The sequence below is a fragment of the Lampris incognitus genome, chromosome 2, assembly GCF_029633865.1.
Source record: "Lampris incognitus isolate fLamInc1 chromosome 2, fLamInc1.hap2, whole genome shotgun sequence".
In the NCBI taxonomy this organism is placed as follows: domain Eukaryota; kingdom Metazoa; phylum Chordata; class Actinopteri; order Lampriformes; family Lampridae; genus Lampris; species Lampris incognitus.
Window position 1 is genome coordinate 72,442,417 of NC_079212.1, and position 17,826 is coordinate 72,460,242.

General features: G+C 44.0%; 1 protein-coding gene across 1 annotated transcript in view; it reads left to right on the forward strand.

Moving 5' to 3' along the window:
* Positions 1-501: 501 nt before the first annotated feature.
* si:dkey-96f10.1 (6-phosphofructo-2-kinase/fructose-2,6-bisphosphatase) overlaps positions 502-17,826 on the forward strand; it is an 88,406-nt gene continuing 71,081 nt past the window's right edge. The window contains exons 1-3 of the mRNA XM_056302078.1: positions 502-592; positions 1,109-1,234; positions 11,647-11,743. Coding sequence (XP_056158053.1) covers positions 502-592; positions 1,109-1,234; positions 11,647-11,743 — 314 coding nt within the window. The remainder of the gene's footprint in view (positions 593-1,108; positions 1,235-11,646; positions 11,744-17,826) is intronic.

A 17,826-nucleotide genomic window follows, 5' to 3' on the forward strand; every position in this document is an offset into this window, starting at 1 on the left:
TATCTATGCTACCTCCAGGTTAAATGTATTCCAGGTTAAAGTATCTATGCTACTTCCAGGTTAAAGTATCTATGCTACCTCCAGGTTGAAGTATCTATGCTACCTCCAGGTTAAAGGTATTCCAGGTTAAAGTATATATGCTACCTCCAGTTTAAAGGTATTCCAGGTTAAAGTATCTATGCTACCTCCAGGTTAAAATGTCTATGCTACCTCCAGGTTAAACATTGAAGCCCATTTGTGGTTTTGACTTTTGAATTTCTACATTCTGGGCAGTACTTGATGAATAATGTGATAGACAGGTTGCCAGTGGGACTGGAAACACCTTAATCTGTTTCTGTGAGTTGAGCAGGTATGACATCATATGAGTGGTGCTCCTCCCCCCTTTTCATCGCCTGAGAAGGTTCAAAACCATTCTCACACTCACCTGCATGGATCTTTTCTGCTTTGTTGTCAACTGTGTCAACTTTGCCACATGCACACAGATACAGACACAGACTCACCATGTCCCAGATACAGACTAGTTTGACTCAGAATCCTTTAGAGAAAATCTGGGTTCCATGGATGAGCAGCAAGCTGAACCGCAGGAGAGGCTGTGAGTATGCATGCCCTGCACACACACACACACACACACACACACACACACACACACACACACACACACACACACACACACACACACACACACACACACACACACACACACACACACACACACACTTATGCAACTTCATTATCATGCCTTTCTCTAATTTATCCTACAATGTGATACTTGTCATAAATCTCATAAACTTACAGGAAGTTAGAGTTGTGTGTAAATGCAACACAAGAGTCAGTCAGTAATATTTTGGGTCTGTTAGTCAATGATGTACAATTTTGGGTCCAGAGACGGGCTTGGATAGAACGTCGTGCCCCCAACAGTTAGGGACCTGAGGGGCATTCACCCAAAAGGCCAAGGCAATGTGTGTGTGTGTGTGTGTGTGTGTGGGCGCATGTGCGTGTGAGTGTGCGTGCATCATGTTGATACCTGATCCCATTTACTGATGCAAGCATGACAGTAATTTTGAAAGTATTCCCTCCGTCTCTCTGTGTCTCTACGTGGGTATCGCAGCATCTGTGCCGCAGTTTACCAACTCCCCCACCATGATAGTGATGGTGGGGCTTCCAGCCAGGGGGAAAACCTTCATCTCTAAGAAGCTCACCAGATACCTCAACTGGATTGGTGTTCCCACTAAACGTATACCGTTTCAAAACCGGTCTGAAACCGGCATTGTTACCTGTATGTCCATACACACTCAACCAACCATCAACTCCAACTTTATGGGACTCTAAGTTGGATATGTTGGGGGGTTATCTGTTCTTTATGGCTAAGTAGGATATTTTGGGGGTTATCTGTTCTTTATGGGACTTTAAGTGGGATATTTTGGGGGGTTATCTGTTCTTTATGGGACTCTAAGTAGGATATTTTGGGGGTTACCTGTTCTTTATGGCACTCTAAGTTGGATAATTTGGGGGGTTATCTGTTCTTTATGGGACTTTAAGTTGGATATTTTAGGGGGTTATCTGTTCTTTATGGGACACTAAGTAGGATATTTAGGGGGGTTATCTGTTCTTTATAGGACTCTATGTAGGATATGTTGAGGGGTTATCGGTTCTTTATGGAATATAAGTATGATATTTTTGGGGTTATCAGTTCTTTATGGGACTCTAAGTTGGATATGTTGGGGGTTATCTGTTCTTTATGGCTAAGTAGGATATTTTGGGGGTTATCTGTTCTTTATGGCACTCTAAATGGGATATTTTGGGGGGTTATCTGTTCTTTATGGCACTCTAAGTTGGATAATTTGGGGGGTTATCTGTTCTTTAGGGGACTTTAAGTTGGATATTTTGGGGGGTTATCTGTTCTTTATGGGACTCTATGTTGGATAATTTTTGGGGGGTTATCTATTCTTTATGGGACTCTAATTGGGATATTTTGGGGGGTTATCTGTTCTTTATGGGACTCTATGTTGGATAATTTTGGGGGTTATCTATTCTTTATTGGACTCTAATTGGGATATTTTGGGGGGTTATCTGTTCTTTATGGGACCCTAAGTAGGATATTTTTGGGGGGTTACCTGTTCTTTATGGCACTCTATGTTGGATAATTTTGGGGGGTTATCTATTCTTTATGGGACTCTAAGTAGGATATTTTGGGGGGTTATCTGTTCTTTATGGGACTCTAAGTAGGATATTTTGGGGGGTTAACAGTTCTTTATGGGACTCTAAGTTGGATATGTTCGGGGTTATCTGTTCTTTATGGCACTCTAAGTTGGATATTTTGGGGGGTTACCTGTTCTTTATGGCTAAGTATGATATTTTGGGGGTTATCTGTTCTTTATGGCACTTTAAATATCATATTTTGGGGATTATCTGTTCTTTATGACACTCTAAGTTTGATATTTTGGGGGGTTATCTGTTCTTTATGGGACTCTAAGTTGGATATTTTGGGGGGGTTATCTGTTCTTTATGGGACTCTACGTAGGCTATTTTGAGGGTTATATGTTCTTTATGGGATTCTAAGAAGGATATTTTTATGATTATGATTCAGAAATCCAAGGACATGACTGTTATCTGTTCTTTATGAGACTCTAAGTAGGATATTTTGGGGGGTTATTTGTTCTTTATGGGACTCTATATAGGATATTTGGGGGGTTATCTGTTCTTTATGGGACTCTAAGTAGGATATTTTTATGATTAGGATTCAGAGATCCAGGGATACGAATGCAGAAAGCCTGGTAATGAGATAAGTGCTGATGTGTCACAGAGTGAGGATAGCACAGAGAATAAGGCACCAGATGGGAACAAGGAGGATATAAACACAGAGAACACAGATTTGTCACAACATGATGAACCACAGAAAATGTAGTCCTAGATGAGATCAAAGACAGTGCAGATCCAAAACCTGGTCAAAGTCAAAACTGTCTCTATCCAAGAAGAAAAAAGAGAGCCCCAAAATACTTAGAGGATTACCTACCAGACTTTAAAGATGATGACATAACCAATGCAAGTGTTGATTACTGTTATAGGGGGGTATGTGGAGTCCCCCATACCTATAGAGAAGCCCTGATGTCACCCGAGGCGCCTGGATGGGAACGCGCTATGAAGGAAGAGATTGATTCACTTAAAGAAAATTACACATTTGAACTAACATCTTTACCTGAGGATAGAAAGATAGTGGGGGGGGGGGTCTTATGCCATTAAAGAAAATGCAGAAAAAGGAAATGTCTATAAAGCCAGATACATTGCTAAGGGTTACAACCAGACAGAAGGCATAGACTACCATGAGACGTTTGCCCCAACAGCAAATCTTACTTCGATAAGGGCAATGATGCAGGTAGCAGTCCAAAATTAATTAATTGTTCATCAAATGGATGTTAAAACGGCATATTTAAATGCTCCGATAGATGAAGACATCTTCTTAGAACAACCAGAGGGTTTTGAAAAGACATCAGAAGACATGGTAATAGACATATTGACAAAACCTGTAGCAAAGATTAGAATGGCCAAGTTCAAACGTTTTCTGTTTGGAAATTAAAGTGTATGGTCATGGTACATGGCTTGAGATGATGAGAACAAGGTGGGGGTGTTAAGTTATGTGTCCTCATCTATTTTATTTATACTATGTATTTTATTATTTTAAGTTGTAATCTCATTTGTTAGAATTATGTTCTCCCATATTATATGGTGTACGACCATAGTTTATTGTGTGCAGGTATTGTAAACCATACGGTGACATGGACTCCAGATGATTCTGTATCCGGTTAGTGGGTTTATTCATTCTGGGTGAACTTCACTTCATGAAAACATGACATTGGTTACTGAAGCTGTTCCAGTGATATGAGAGAGAAAGAAAAAATTGAAAATAGCTTACGTGTAGATATCTACAGAGTGAGCTTTTATTCATATGGATGACGTAAATGTGTGAAATGTGATGATGGGAAGTGCAACGACAGAAAACGCAACACAGGGGAATAGAAAACGGCTTGTGTTCTATTATAACAGGTGTCTGAAATTCAGATTTGACCAAAATGTAAAGCGCTTTGAGCAGCTGTTGCAGCTAGAAAAGCTCTATATAAAATACAACTTCATTGATGAATCACTGATATTTTGGGGGGGATTATCTGTTCTTTATGGGACTCAAAGTAGGATATTTTGGGGGGTTATCTATGCTTTATGGGACTCTAAGTAGGATATTTTGGGAGGTTATCTATTCTTTATGGGACTCTAAGTACAAACCCTAATTCCAATGAAGTTGGGACGTTGTGTAAAACGTGAATAAAAACAGAATACAATGATTTGCAAATTCTTTTCGACCTATATTCAATGGAATACACTACAAAGACAAGATATTTAATGTTCAAACTGATAAACTTTATTGTTTTTTGCAAGTATTCTCTCATTTTGAATTTGATGCCTGCAACATGTTCCAAAGAAGCTTGGACAGGGGCAACAAAAGACTGGGAAAGTTGAGGAATGCTCAAAAAACACCTGTCTGGAACATTCCACAGGTGAACAGGTTAATTGGAAACAGGCGAGTGTCATGATTGGGTATAAAAGGAGCATCCCCGAAAGGCTCAGTCGGTCACAAGCAAGGATGGGGCGAGGTTCATCATCTTGTGAACTGCGTGAGCAAATAGTCCAACAGTTTAAGAACAATGTTTCTCAATGTACAATTGCAAGGAATTTAGGGATTTCATCATCTACAGTCCATAATATCATCACAAGATTCAGAGAATCCAGAAAAATCTCTGCACGTAAGCGGCAAGGCTGAAAACCAACATTGAATGCCTGTGACCTTCGATCCCTCAGGCTGCACTGCATTAAAAACCGACATCATTCTGTAAAGGATATTACCAGGTGGGCTCAGGAATACTTGGGAAAACCATCGTCAGTTAACACAGTTTGTCGCTACATCTACAAGTGCAAGTTAAAACTCTACCATGCAAAGTGAACGCCATATCTGGCCCGGAGCTCATCTGAGATGGACTGACGTAAAGTGGACAAGTGTGCTGTGGTCTGATGAGTCCACATTTCAAATTGTTTTTGGAAATCATGGACGTTGTGTCCTCCGGGCTAAAGAGGAAAAGGACCATCCAGATTGTTATCAGCGCAAAGTTCAAAAGTCAGCATCTGTGATGGTATGGGGGTGTGTTAGTGCCCATGGCATCATGGGTAACTTGCACATCTGTGAAGGCAACATTAATGCTAAAAGGTACATACAGGTTTTGGAGCAACATATGCTGCCATCCAAGCGACGTCTTTTTCAGGGACGTCCCTGCTTATTTCAGCAAGACAATGCCAAGCCACATTCTGCACGTGTTACACCAGTGGGGCTTCGTAGTAAAAGAGTGCGGGTACTAGACTGGCCTGCCTGCAGTCCAGACCTGTCTCCCATTGAACATGTGTGGCGCATTATGAAGCGCAAAATACGACAACGGAGACCCCGGACTGTTGAGCAACTGAAGTCATACATCAAGCAAGAATGGGAAAAAATTCCACCTACAAAGCTTCAACAATTAGTGTCCTCAGTTCCCAAATGCTTATTGAGTGTTGTTAAAAGGAAAGTTGATGTAACACAGTGGTGAACATGCCCCTGTCCCAGCTTCTTTGGAATGTGTTACAGGCATCAAATTCAAAATGAGTGAATATTTGCAAAAAAATAATAACATTTATCAGTTTGAACATTAAATATCTTGTCTTTGTAGTGTATTCAATTGAATATAGGTCAAAAAGGATTTGCAAATCATTGTATTCTGTTTTTATTAACGTTTTACACAACATCCCAACTTCATTTGAATTGGGGTTTGTAGGATATTTTGGGGGGTTATCTGTTCTTTATGGGACTGTAAGTAGGATATTTTGGGGGGTTATCTGTTCTTGGCTACTTCCATCTATGTAGAGCCCATTTACGACAGAACATTCTACAAATAACAAAAGGAATTTTGACATTTATTCAGTAAATATGACAAGTAAAACCTCTATGTCGTAGTAAAGTCACATGAACGGAATTACTGTGCAAATATAGAAAAATACACAATGATGTAAGATAAAACAAATACCTCGGACTGAACTTTGGCTTTATGTAATGTCTCAGATTTCACATCTCAGTTGCTCCATGGACAAATGAAAACTATTTTTATGACTCCACAGTATCTCTCTAGCATTAAAATGAGGGAAGGAAAAGAAACCAAAGGAAAGGATCTTGGGGAACTACTCTATTAAATGAAGTGACTGTAGACACTTGCTAAAAATCCTCTATCATCATGATCACATGCTGGAACCCAGGGATCAGCGAAATGTTGAACTTGTACAGCATTAAGTATAGTCTTAATACAATATTTACAGATCACACCAATCATACAAGTAATGATGAAAACAATGACTAAAAACAGAATACCCACAATCAGAGTACCCATATATGATGCTCTCACAGATACCAAGGGGCTGAACACCCTTTACTCCTTGTTCACTATCATGTTTCAGTTCTGATATTTTGGCATCGTTGCTAGTAATATATGCACAGCATTCAGCAGAGGTCACCTTACATACACCACCCTGTGAGGCTAACAGAAGATCCAGCACCATCCTATTTTCAGTTGCTACGCGTCCAACACCATTTAAGCGTCTCACCGTGGCCATGACGGCAGCTGTAGAGATGTTCATGTGATGTTCTAACACAGTAGACACATGACGGCAGCTGTAGAGATGTTCATGTGATGTTCTAACACAGTAGAGAGTGACCTGATCCCCTCCTGAGCTGCACATATACCATACGAGGAAACAGCTACAAGCCTGATCACCACAAATCAGATAGACCTCTTCAGGCAGTACAGGTTGCTTACTGAATGTTATCTTTACTGTCCCATTACAACGAGTAGTGTCTGCGGTAATTTCATAATAAACATAATCCCAGTGTGTGTCAGCCCTCTGATGGACTGGTGGCCTGTCCAGGGTGTCTCCCCGCCTGCCGCCCAGTGACTGCTGGGATAGGCTCCAGCATCCCCGAAACCCTGAGAGCAGGATAAGCGGTTTGGATAATGGATGGATAATGGACGGACTCCACAATATGTCTGAGTGCTTACTGTGAAATTATATTTGGGCCCTTGCCTCTCAACATTACATTTTTAAAAGCCTCGTTGCACTGTAATAACTCAAACAAATATTTTTAGGTCTTCAAAAAATAATTTTCATTTACTGTCCATAGAACAACGCCTTCAATTGTGAACGAGATCAAGGATTAAAAGGATTGGTTTCTAGGTTTAGACAGACTTAAACTAACTAGCATGACCACACCCTGCTAGAGACAGCAAGAAGAAAACAGTGTGAGATTAATGTGCCTGACTTTAGAGCTGATATAGATGCATGCTGTGGTGAATTGTCCTCTTCTGTTGTAACATCTACAAAGGCAATACAGGCAGACATGGGCACAAATACATCAAAAAGTATCTTGTTACAAATTAGAAATACTCCATAGTGTTTTCTAAATTTGCTCTCGGCAATGCCTACCACCTTGTGCGCATGAGAGAGGGGGGTGAATGGAAGATGGCATTTAACACATCTCTCGGACACTTCGAGTACCTGGTGATGCCGTTCAGCCTCACGAATGCCTCCGCTGTGTTCCAAGCCCTGGTAAATTATGTGTTAAGAGATATGACTGGATGTTTGTACATCATGACGATATTTTAATCTATTCCAAGGACCTCAACTCTGACCAGCTCCATGTTCGCCAGGTGCTCCAGTGCTTGCTGGAGAACTGTTTGTGAAGGCAGAGAAATGTGAGTTCCATGCTGCTACCGTACCCTTTTCAGGCTACATCATTTCTCAGGGACAGGTGCAGATGGACCCCACCAAAATCACGGCAGTAGCGCAGTGGCCGGCTCCTGCAGCGGTTCTTGGGGTTTGCTAATTTTTATCGCCACTTCATCATGGACTATAGCTGCCTGGTAGTCGCTCATTTTTATTGCCGCTTCATCGTGAATATAGCTGCCTGGTAGCCCCCCTCACAGCCCTCCCGTCCTCCCAGCTTTGTCCACTAATCACCTTTCCTGTCGTCGCCTGTATTCCTGCCTGTACAGTATTCAAACCACCCTTGTCACCCCCAGCTGGCCACAAGCATGTGTGCACCTCCTCAGAATTCATTCTAATGAAGTCTTTGCCGGTGTCTTCCTGTTCTGGCTCTTCTCCACCAGCGTTTCTAGACAAGACACCGGCGTTAGTGTTTTGTCGCCTGGACTTATAACTCACTTCGAAGTGATACTCAGCCAATTACGCCACCCATCGCTGCTCGATGGCCCCCAGATTTGCAGTGCCTAAATAGCGCAAGGGGTTGTGATCAGTGACCACAGTGAATTTGGAGAACATCAGGTTGTCCCTGGATTTTTCGGTGACAGCCCACTTGAGGGCAAGGAGCTCTAGTTTGAAGGCACTATAGTACTTATCATTCTTTTCGGAGCCCCTCAGCCCATGGCTCGCATAGGCTATCACCCGTTCTACCCCTCCTTGCTTTTGGCTGAGTACGGCCCCGAGACCTTGAAGGCTCCCACCTGTGGTCAATACAAAGGGGACACTGAAATCAGGATATACCAGGACCAGTGGAGACATCAAACACTTTTTTTTAGCTCATCCAGGGCAGCCTGGCACTCGTCACTGGCACTTGGTCCGTTCTTCGACCAGGGCATGCAGGGGTTTGGCCAAGTGAGCGAATCTTGGTACAAACCACCTGTAATAACTCATGAATCCGAGTATTTGTCTCAGTTCCTTTACACTCTTGGGGACTGGCCAGGTGTTCAGTGCACTGACCCTGTCTTTGTCTACCTGGATACCCCTGGATGAGATCACATGACTGAGAAACTTGACCTCTGGCCTTAAGAGAAAGCATTTGGTTGGTTTTAACTTCAATCAATGCTGCTTTAGCTATTTGAAAACCACCTCTAGTCTCTCATAGTGGCTATCAAAGTCCTGGGAGGAGACTATATAATGTTGTCCAGATAGACATGTAAGAAGTCAAAGCTCAGATCACGAAGGACCAACCCCATCAGCTGTTGGAATATAGCCAGAGCATTGTACAATCCAAACAGCATCTGAGTCCACTCAAATAGGCCAATTGGGGTTGTGACTGTGGTTTCCACCTGGTCGCTTTCATTCATCGCTACTTGGAAATAACCAGCAGTCAAGTCTAGTGTTGAAAATAGTTGCGCACTACCCAGTGCGTCCAACGACACCTCAACACGTGGAAGTGGATATGCATCCTTGCATGTCACCTGGTTAAGCTGCCTATAATCACAGCAAAACCGCACAGTCCCGTCTTTTTTAATATCTATCACTGTGGGCAAGGCCCACGGACTTGAGCTCTCCTTGAGAATCCCCTGACTAACAATCTCCTTCACATGCCTCTTGAAAGACTTGTGTTGGAACCCTGCTTTGTCTCTGTTTGATAGGAGCTACCTTGTCTGTGGTGATACTGTGGTTAATTGAGGTTGTGTGACCAAAATTATTCTCATCCTTTGAAAAAAAAAACTTTGTGCTTGGCTAACAGATGTCTAAGCTGCTGATATTGAGACTCTGTGAGATCGTGGATGTTTGCCTGGACGGGGACGGGTAACTGCTCAGCCCTGTCCTCTATCACACTAGTCTCAGTCTGACCTAGCTGCTTAATCACTAATACCCCTTCCTTCTCCTCAACCTGCACTACTTCCTTTGGGAGCACATCTTTCGGCTTGCTTTCCACTGCTACTCTGGCCCTTGGAATTAATTGTATAGCCCTCCCACTCGTATTCATTACCCTGATCTTAACTGCACATAGTGTTGGCTAGGATGTTAGCTACTAAGAACCCCTTTGGTAAACGTATCTCCTGTGTGGCCTCTACCAGTACCTGACACTCTACTTTGGGTGGAACTCTACAACGACCTTCCACCCCCCTCTCACTCATCGAGGGAATGATAACTGGCTCTCTGCCTGAAACTTTGACAAACCATATTTGGCCATCTGGGCCTGTGCATGGGGTTTCTTCCTCACTTTAGCTATCAACCTACATACGTTGATCTCTCCCTCATCAAGTTTGTCTTCGCGGTGTAGTAAGGAAAGACAGAGTCAGAGATGACCATGTCTCGAATCTTGATCTGTTATTGGGCTCTGGCTCGCCTCAGAACATCAACACAGTCCATATGATAATGTAGTCGAGCGATTATGGGCAAGGGCACTCACCGGATTTTGACTTTGGCTGGAGATTGCGATGAACACAGTCCAAGAGGGGCTCCTTCTCAAGCTTAAAAACCTCCTTTAGCAGAGTGGAGATAGCCGCTGCATTGGAGTTGGTTGAGTCCTCGGGAATACTCACTATCCTTATATTGTTGTGCTGTGACCTCGCCTCAAGATCCTCGCAATAGGTCCGCGGTGGTGTAGCGGTCTAAGCATCGGCTTTGCGTCGATGCAGTTGCCCACTGGGGACCAGGGGTTCGTGCCCCGGTCTCGTCAGATCCGACTATGGCCGGACTCGATGACGCAGCAATAATTGGTAACGCTGTCTTCGGGAGGGGGGCGGAGTCGGCTTGTGTTCGTCACATGAATGCGTCTCTGTGTGTGTCGGAAAAAGCAGTGGTTCGGCCTGGATTCGCCTTGTCACAAAAATGGCGAGGCGTCTCCTTCCAGACTGCCGGCTGGAGAGAGGCAGTTGGCGAACGCATGTACAAGGGATGGTGTTTGAATTAAAATACGGATCGATTGGCCACTAAAATTGGGAGAAAAAGGGAAAAATCATTAATAAATTTATATATATATATATAAAAAGATCCTCACATTTATTTTCCACTCTTACCAGTTCGGCTGACAGTTGTTCCACTTTAACCTGGAGTGTGGCGATGTCGTCGGTGCACGTGGAAAGCAAGGTTTCCATTTCATCTATGGTATCCTTCAGAGTGCTCATATCAGAATGGATGTTCGTAATGCTGGCAAATAATTCTGATTGTACTGCCTATAGCTCCATCTTAATGGGTGACAAGTTCTCGCTCAATTCCACCTGGAGCTCGGTCTTGAAAAGAACCGCCATCTCGTTGCAAAGGGAGGAGGCTAGCTCGGCTTGAAATCGGAGGGGGCAGTAGCATCTGGTGACAAGACAGCCCCAACGGGCAGGAACAGGCATCGCTACAAGGAAGGGATGCGGCGTGCGGAGCCGGCTGCAGTGGTTGTGCAGTCGATGTGCCCCCAATTTTGAATGTTTGAGGCATTTTGGTCAGCAAGAGGTCTAAGTTAAAGAATTGGGTAAAACTTACACGAAAAAGTCCAATACGTCTGCCATGGGTAGGATTCTGTCGAAGAGTATTGCAGGAGCTCCGAAAGTCGCATCCTACTCCATTCATCGCTACGCTGGATCTCCAAAGTGAGTTTAATTTGAATGTTTATCATGCAGGGAGCTGGTTATTGTTAATGTTTGACTTAATTTGTAAGTCATTTATGATTTATAGATAAAAGGTGCCTGTGTAGCTCCTATATGGTTGTCACCACATTTTTAAAACATGCAAACCTATGCACAACTTCTTCATTATGTTGACTTTTGATGCTATCATCTCACTTACTTAACTTTTCATGTTGCCTCCTCTTGTTGTTAACAGTATTCAATGTTGGCCAGTACAGGAGAGATGCCACACATTCCTACAACAGCTATGAGTTCTTCAGATCTGACAATGAAGCGGCCATGAAGATACGCAAGTATGGACCACACATGTTGGAATATTTTATGACAGAGAAAATAGTACTGTATAGTAAATAGTACTGTATTGTGAGGGCAATTCATATATGACTGTTGGCTTACTTTTAATCTTTGACCATATATCAGCTATACCAAGTTTAAATTACTTGGATGGATGCTTAGGGCTCATGTGTAGCAGGTCAAAGGTGGTGCTATAAAGTGTGTTTTCTGTGTGAACTAATAAAGGCCTATTGTTAACTCTTAGTTGATAGCAAAGGAATGTGTGGGAAACTCACTCGAGTTTAACAAGGTCTGAAGGAGTGGAGCCACCACCCGGAGGGATGAGCATTGGGGTAGGGTGCAAAGCAAGCCAGGCGGCAGACAAAGATGGGGACCAGGGCGTGCCAACTTCCAGCATCGCAGACTGGTCCTCAGGATGTGGAATGTCACCTCTCTGGCAGGGAAGGAGCCTAAGCTGGTGTGGGAGGTGGAGCGGTACCAACTAGATACAGTGCATCCTGAAAGTATTCACACCCCTTCACTTTCCCCACATGTTATGTTACAGCCTTATTCCAAAATGGATTAAATTCCTTTTTTTCTCATCAATCTACATACAATACCCCATAATGACAAAGCGAAAAAGGTTTTGTAGAAATGTTTGCAAATATATTAAAAATAAAAAACTGAAATATTGCATGTAATTAAGTATTCACACCCTTTACTCAGTACTTGGTTGAGGCACCCTTGGCAGTAATTAAAGCCTCAAGTCTTCTTGGGTATGAAGCTACAAGCTTGGCACACCTATATTTGGGGTATTTCTCCCATTCTTCTCTGCAGATCCTCTCGAGCTCTGTAAGGTTAGATGGGGAATGCCGCTGCACAGCTATTTTCAGGTCTTTCCAGAGATGTTCAATGGGATTCAAGTCTGGACTCTGGCTGGGCCACTCAAGGACATTCACAGACTTGTCCCAAAGCTACTCCTTTGTTGTCTTGGCTGTGTGCTTAGGGTCGTTGTGGTGTTGAAAGGTAAACCTTCACCCCAGTCTGAGGTCCTGAGCGCTCTGGAGCAGGTTTTCATCAAGGATCTCTCTGTACTTTGCTCCATTCATCTTTCCCTCGATCCTGACTAGTCTCCCAGTTCCTGCCGCTGAAGAACATCCCCACAGCATGATGCTGCCACCACCATGCTTCACTGTAGGGATGGTATTAGCAAGGTGATGAGAGGTGCCTGGTTTCCTCCAGATGTGACTTTTGGCATTCAGGCCAAAGAGTTCAATCTTGGTTTCATCAGACCAGAGAATCTTGTTTCTCGTGGTCTGAGTCCTTTAGGTGCTTTCTGGCAAACTCCAAGCGGGCTGTCATGTGCCTTTTACTGAGCAGAGGCTTCCGTCTGGCCGCTCTACCATAAAGGCCTGATTGGTGGAGTGCTGCAGAAATGGTTGTCCTTCTGGAAGGTTCTCCCATCTCCACAGAGGAAGCTGGAGCTCTGTCAGAGTGACCATCGGATTTTTGGTCACCTCCCTGACCAAGGCCCTTCTCCCCTGATTGCTCAGTTTGGCTGAGTGGCCAGCTCTAGGAAGAGTCCTGGTGGATCCAAACTTCTTCCATTTACAAATGATGGAGACCACTGTGCTCTTCGGGACCTTCAAAGCTGTAGAAAATGTTTTGTACCCTTCCCCCAATCTGTGCCTCGATACAATCATGTCTCGGAGGTCCACAGACAATTCCTTTGACTTCATGGCTTGGTTTCTGCTCTGACATGCACTTTCAACAGTGGGACTGTATGTATATAGACAGGTGTGTGCCTTTCCAAATCATGTCCAATCAATTGAATTTACTACAGGTGGACTCCAGTCAAGATCTAGAAATATCTCAAGGGTGATCATTGGAAACAGGATGAACCTGAGCTCAATTTTGAGTGTCATAGCAAAGGGTGTGAATACTTATGTACATGCAATATTTCAGTTTTTTATTTTCAATAAATTTCTACAAAACCTTTTTCACTTTGTCATTATGGGGTATTGTGTGTAGATTAATGAGAAAAAAAATAAATTTAATCCATTTTGGAATAAGACTGTAACATAACAAAATGTGGGGAAAGTGAAGGGGTGTGAATACTTTCCGGATGCACTGTATAGTTGGGATCACCTCCACACATAGCATGGGCTCTGGTATCTAATTCCAGGAGAGGGGCTAGACTCTACTTTTCCGGAGTTGACCAAGGTGACGAGTGCCGGGTGGGTGTCACTCAACCGCTGCCGTGTTGGAGTTCTCCCTGGGGAATGAGAGGACCATGTTTATACGAATGCGAGTCACTGAGTGGAAGTTCTCTGACTGTTGTGTGTGCTTATGCACCGAATAGCAGTTTGGAGTATCCAGCCTTCTTGGAGTCTCTGGGTGGTGTCCTAGTTAGGGTACCACCTGGTGACTCTATAGTTCTGCTGGGGGACTTCAATACTCATGTGGGCAATGATGGAGAAACCTGGAGGGGCGTGACTGGGAGGAATGGCCTCCCCGATAGGAACCGAAGCATTGCCTTGTTATTGGACTTCTGTGCGAGTCATGGATTGGCCATAAAAAACACCATGTTCGAACACAAGGTAGTTCATAAGTATACTTGGCACCAGAACACCTTAGGCCGAAGATCCAACGATAGACTTTGTGGTCATATCATCAGATCTGCGGCAGTATGTTTTGGACACTCGGGTGAAGAGAGGAGCAGAGCTGTCAACTGATCAACACCTGGTGATGAGTTGGATCAGATGGCAGGGAAGGCTGCCGGACAGACCTGGCAAACCCAATTGTGTAGTGAGGGTGAACTGGGAACATCCGGCAGAGGCCCCTGTCCATGCGGTCTTGAAGTCCCATCTCTGGAAGAAGTTCTCGTATATCTCGAGGGAGGCTGGGGACATGGAATCTGAGTGGGCCGTGTTCAAAGCCTCTATTGCAGATGTGGCAGGTAGGAGCTGTGGTCATAAGGTCATCAGTGCCTGTCTTGGGTTGCCACTAAGAGTGGACACTAGTGGTGAGGGAAGCCGTCAGGCTGAAGAAGGAGGCCTTTCGGGCTTGGTTGGCCCAGGGGTCTACTGAAGCAGCAGAAACGTACAACGAGGCCAGAAGGGCTGCGGCTTCAGCAGTCGCGGAAGTAAAAACTCAGGTGTGGCAGGAGTTTGGAGAGGCTATGGGGGAGGACTTTTTGTTGGCTTCAAAGAAGTTCTGGCAAACCATCTTTGTCTACCAAAGCCTTGCTAATAAATAGGGGTGGGATGATACTGGATCGAATTCCAAATCGTTTGATACGGCCTTCCTGAATCGTGAGATGTATCGAACCATGAGTGTTACGGCTTGCCCCACCCCGCGCTGTTGCCCGCCCACCCCGCGCCGGCAGCCAATCGGCTCGTCAGGGCCGGGCTTAGTCGTCAGGGCTGGGCTTAAATTTACTGGTCTCCCAGCGCCCGTTGTCAGTTCATGCTGTAACTTCCTCGCAGGAGTGGTTACTCTTCCCTCCTGGTGCATTTCTGTCTGAGTTTATCTCAGCCCTTGGTTTCCTGTTTTCTTTGTGAAGTTTCCCTGTGGAAGTATCCTGCCGTGTCCCCAGTTTGGATTTACCCGTGAGTTTTTTTTTCGTGGACTTCCTGTTTTCTTAGTCGCTCATTGCCTCCTGTTTGCCCGTTGTATGAGAAAGTAATAAAGTACGCCCGTTTTGGCTAATCCCATCTCTGCCTGGTGTCGTGCGCTTGGGGTCTTCCACAAACCCTAACAATGAGATTTGTGAATCGTCCCACCCCTACTGATAAATGATCTGATTCTTGAATATAGTTTCAGTATGATTGGGTTATGTAAAACATGGCTGAAACCAAATGTTTTCCTTCCCTTAAATGAAGCTTCCCCACCTGACTATACTGTTTATTGATGTAACACCCACCTCGATATTAACTATAGTCACCACTATTTTACTTGCTTCTACAGTTGAGGCGCTGGGTTGCCAACATGAATGGTCTTTCAACAGAATTTACAAATTTCTATTTTTATACCTGCATTTAAATATTTGGCGGTGCCTCCACTTAGCAACGTTTAATGAGCTGAAATCAAGTCTGCTAAGACTAAAATGTTTTTTAAATCTGTACCATTCATTTATGCTCCCACTTATTTATGGCCTTATCTAATCAATCAATCTAATAGCAAACACACTACTCAATTACTCAGTCAATTACTTTGAATGCAGATGTATCTTTTTAGTTGGTAGGCACTAGTGAAAGTGTATCATTTCTTACCACAAACATGAAATAAAATAAAATAAAAAACATACATAAATTCAGTATGACAGTACCTTTTCGGTTAGTTATCAAGGGTAACTAAGTTATAGAAAGGAAAAATGACAAAATTGTGGGCCCACACACACTCATACCCCCGTCACTCAGAACCCTCTGTAAAATAAATATTGCAGACCTGATTCGTTGCTAGGGTGCGTTGGGGCCTAAAAACAGAAGTGGCCGCTTCGCTTGCGTTTAATCACAGTCCGAAACTAGCATAAAATAAAAGATTGTGCACGTGCAATAGAGTTACTCACGTCCGGGTGGCAAGGTAGAGCTGATGGCAAACCAGACGAGACGGATACTGACAGCTGGTACTAAGCAGCTCAGCAGCACACAGCAGCAGCGCAGGTCGCCCAGCTGCAGTCTCACAACGAAGTGTGAAACTGTTCTGGTCTCAACAGTAGTGCCAGGATAGTCTCCTAATCCTCAGGTTTCACTCTGTCTGGAAAATTTCCCCCTGTGTACACAGAATCAGCTTACTATCATGCCTAATGATAACACAAGGACTGCCGGCGCTAGCTTAGCAGGCTAACGAATTAAACAGGTAAACAAAGGGAAGGGCTATGCTAATAGCGATTAGCCTATCATTAGCTTAAGCATCTTCTAAACTTCGGTGACAGATCTGGAACAACAAACACACCATTTAGTTTCACAAACTTCAAATAAGTCCCCACATTTTGGCCTAACAGTCCGTCACCTCCAGTAAAGACAAACTTTGAAGCTGCGTCGGCAGACAGTTTTTCTTTCAACACGTTTTCGTCAACGTTGGCTGCACTCTATCGTCTTCTGATTACCCGCCTCTGTCGCGTTCTGATTGGGTGGTCACCAGTCATGACCCAGAGCCATAGGTCATGAACCAATACATATCTAGATTTCACTGATCAAGTTACTGTGCGTTAGATTATATTAAACACATACAATAATAATAATAATAATAATACTAATAATAATAATGATAATAATTTTTATTTTTCCTAGGCCCAAGGAATGGGCCCGGTTATTATGTTGTATTATGGCATGAAGTTAAAGGAAATTTGTATAATAATAATAATACATTCTCAATGTAACCGCTACAGTATGGTCATACAACCTCATTTTTTCTTTTATTTTTTCCTTTAAAGGAAAAGAACATTTACTGTTGCGGCTCGCCCACCCTGCGCCGTGGCCGCCTACCCCGTGCCGGCAGCCAATCAGCTCGTCAGGGCCGGGCTTAGCCGTCAGGGCTGGGCTTAAGTTTGCTGGTCTCCCAGCACCCGTTGTCAGTTCGTGCCGTAACCTCCTCGCAGTAGTGGTTACTCTTCCCTACCGGTGCATTTCTCTCCGAGTTTACCTCAGCCCTTGGTTTATGGTTTTCTTTGCAAAGTTTCCCCGTGGAAGTATCTTGCCATGTTCCCAGTTTGGATTACCGGTGAGTTTTTTTCCTTGGACTTCCATTCTTGTCGCTAATTGCCCTCCTGTGTTTGACCGTTGTACGAGCAAGTAATAAAGTACACCAGTTTCGGCTAACCACATCTTTGTCTGGTGTCATGCGCTTGGGGTCTTCCACAAACCCTAACAGTACGAACTGACCATGACGACCCCAGCCGGCACAGAGCGTACCGACCAGTTCGGTTCAAGAAGCTCTCATCAGACAGATCCAACTGACCAACTCTCACACCCAGCAGCTAGAGGCGGCCTCTGCTGCGGTGAGGGATCTTCAGACTCAGGTCCAGCCCCTCCAGGCCTGTGTGGGTAACCTAACGAGCCAGCAGGCGGCGTTGGTGAGCCAACAAGCAGAGATCCTGCGG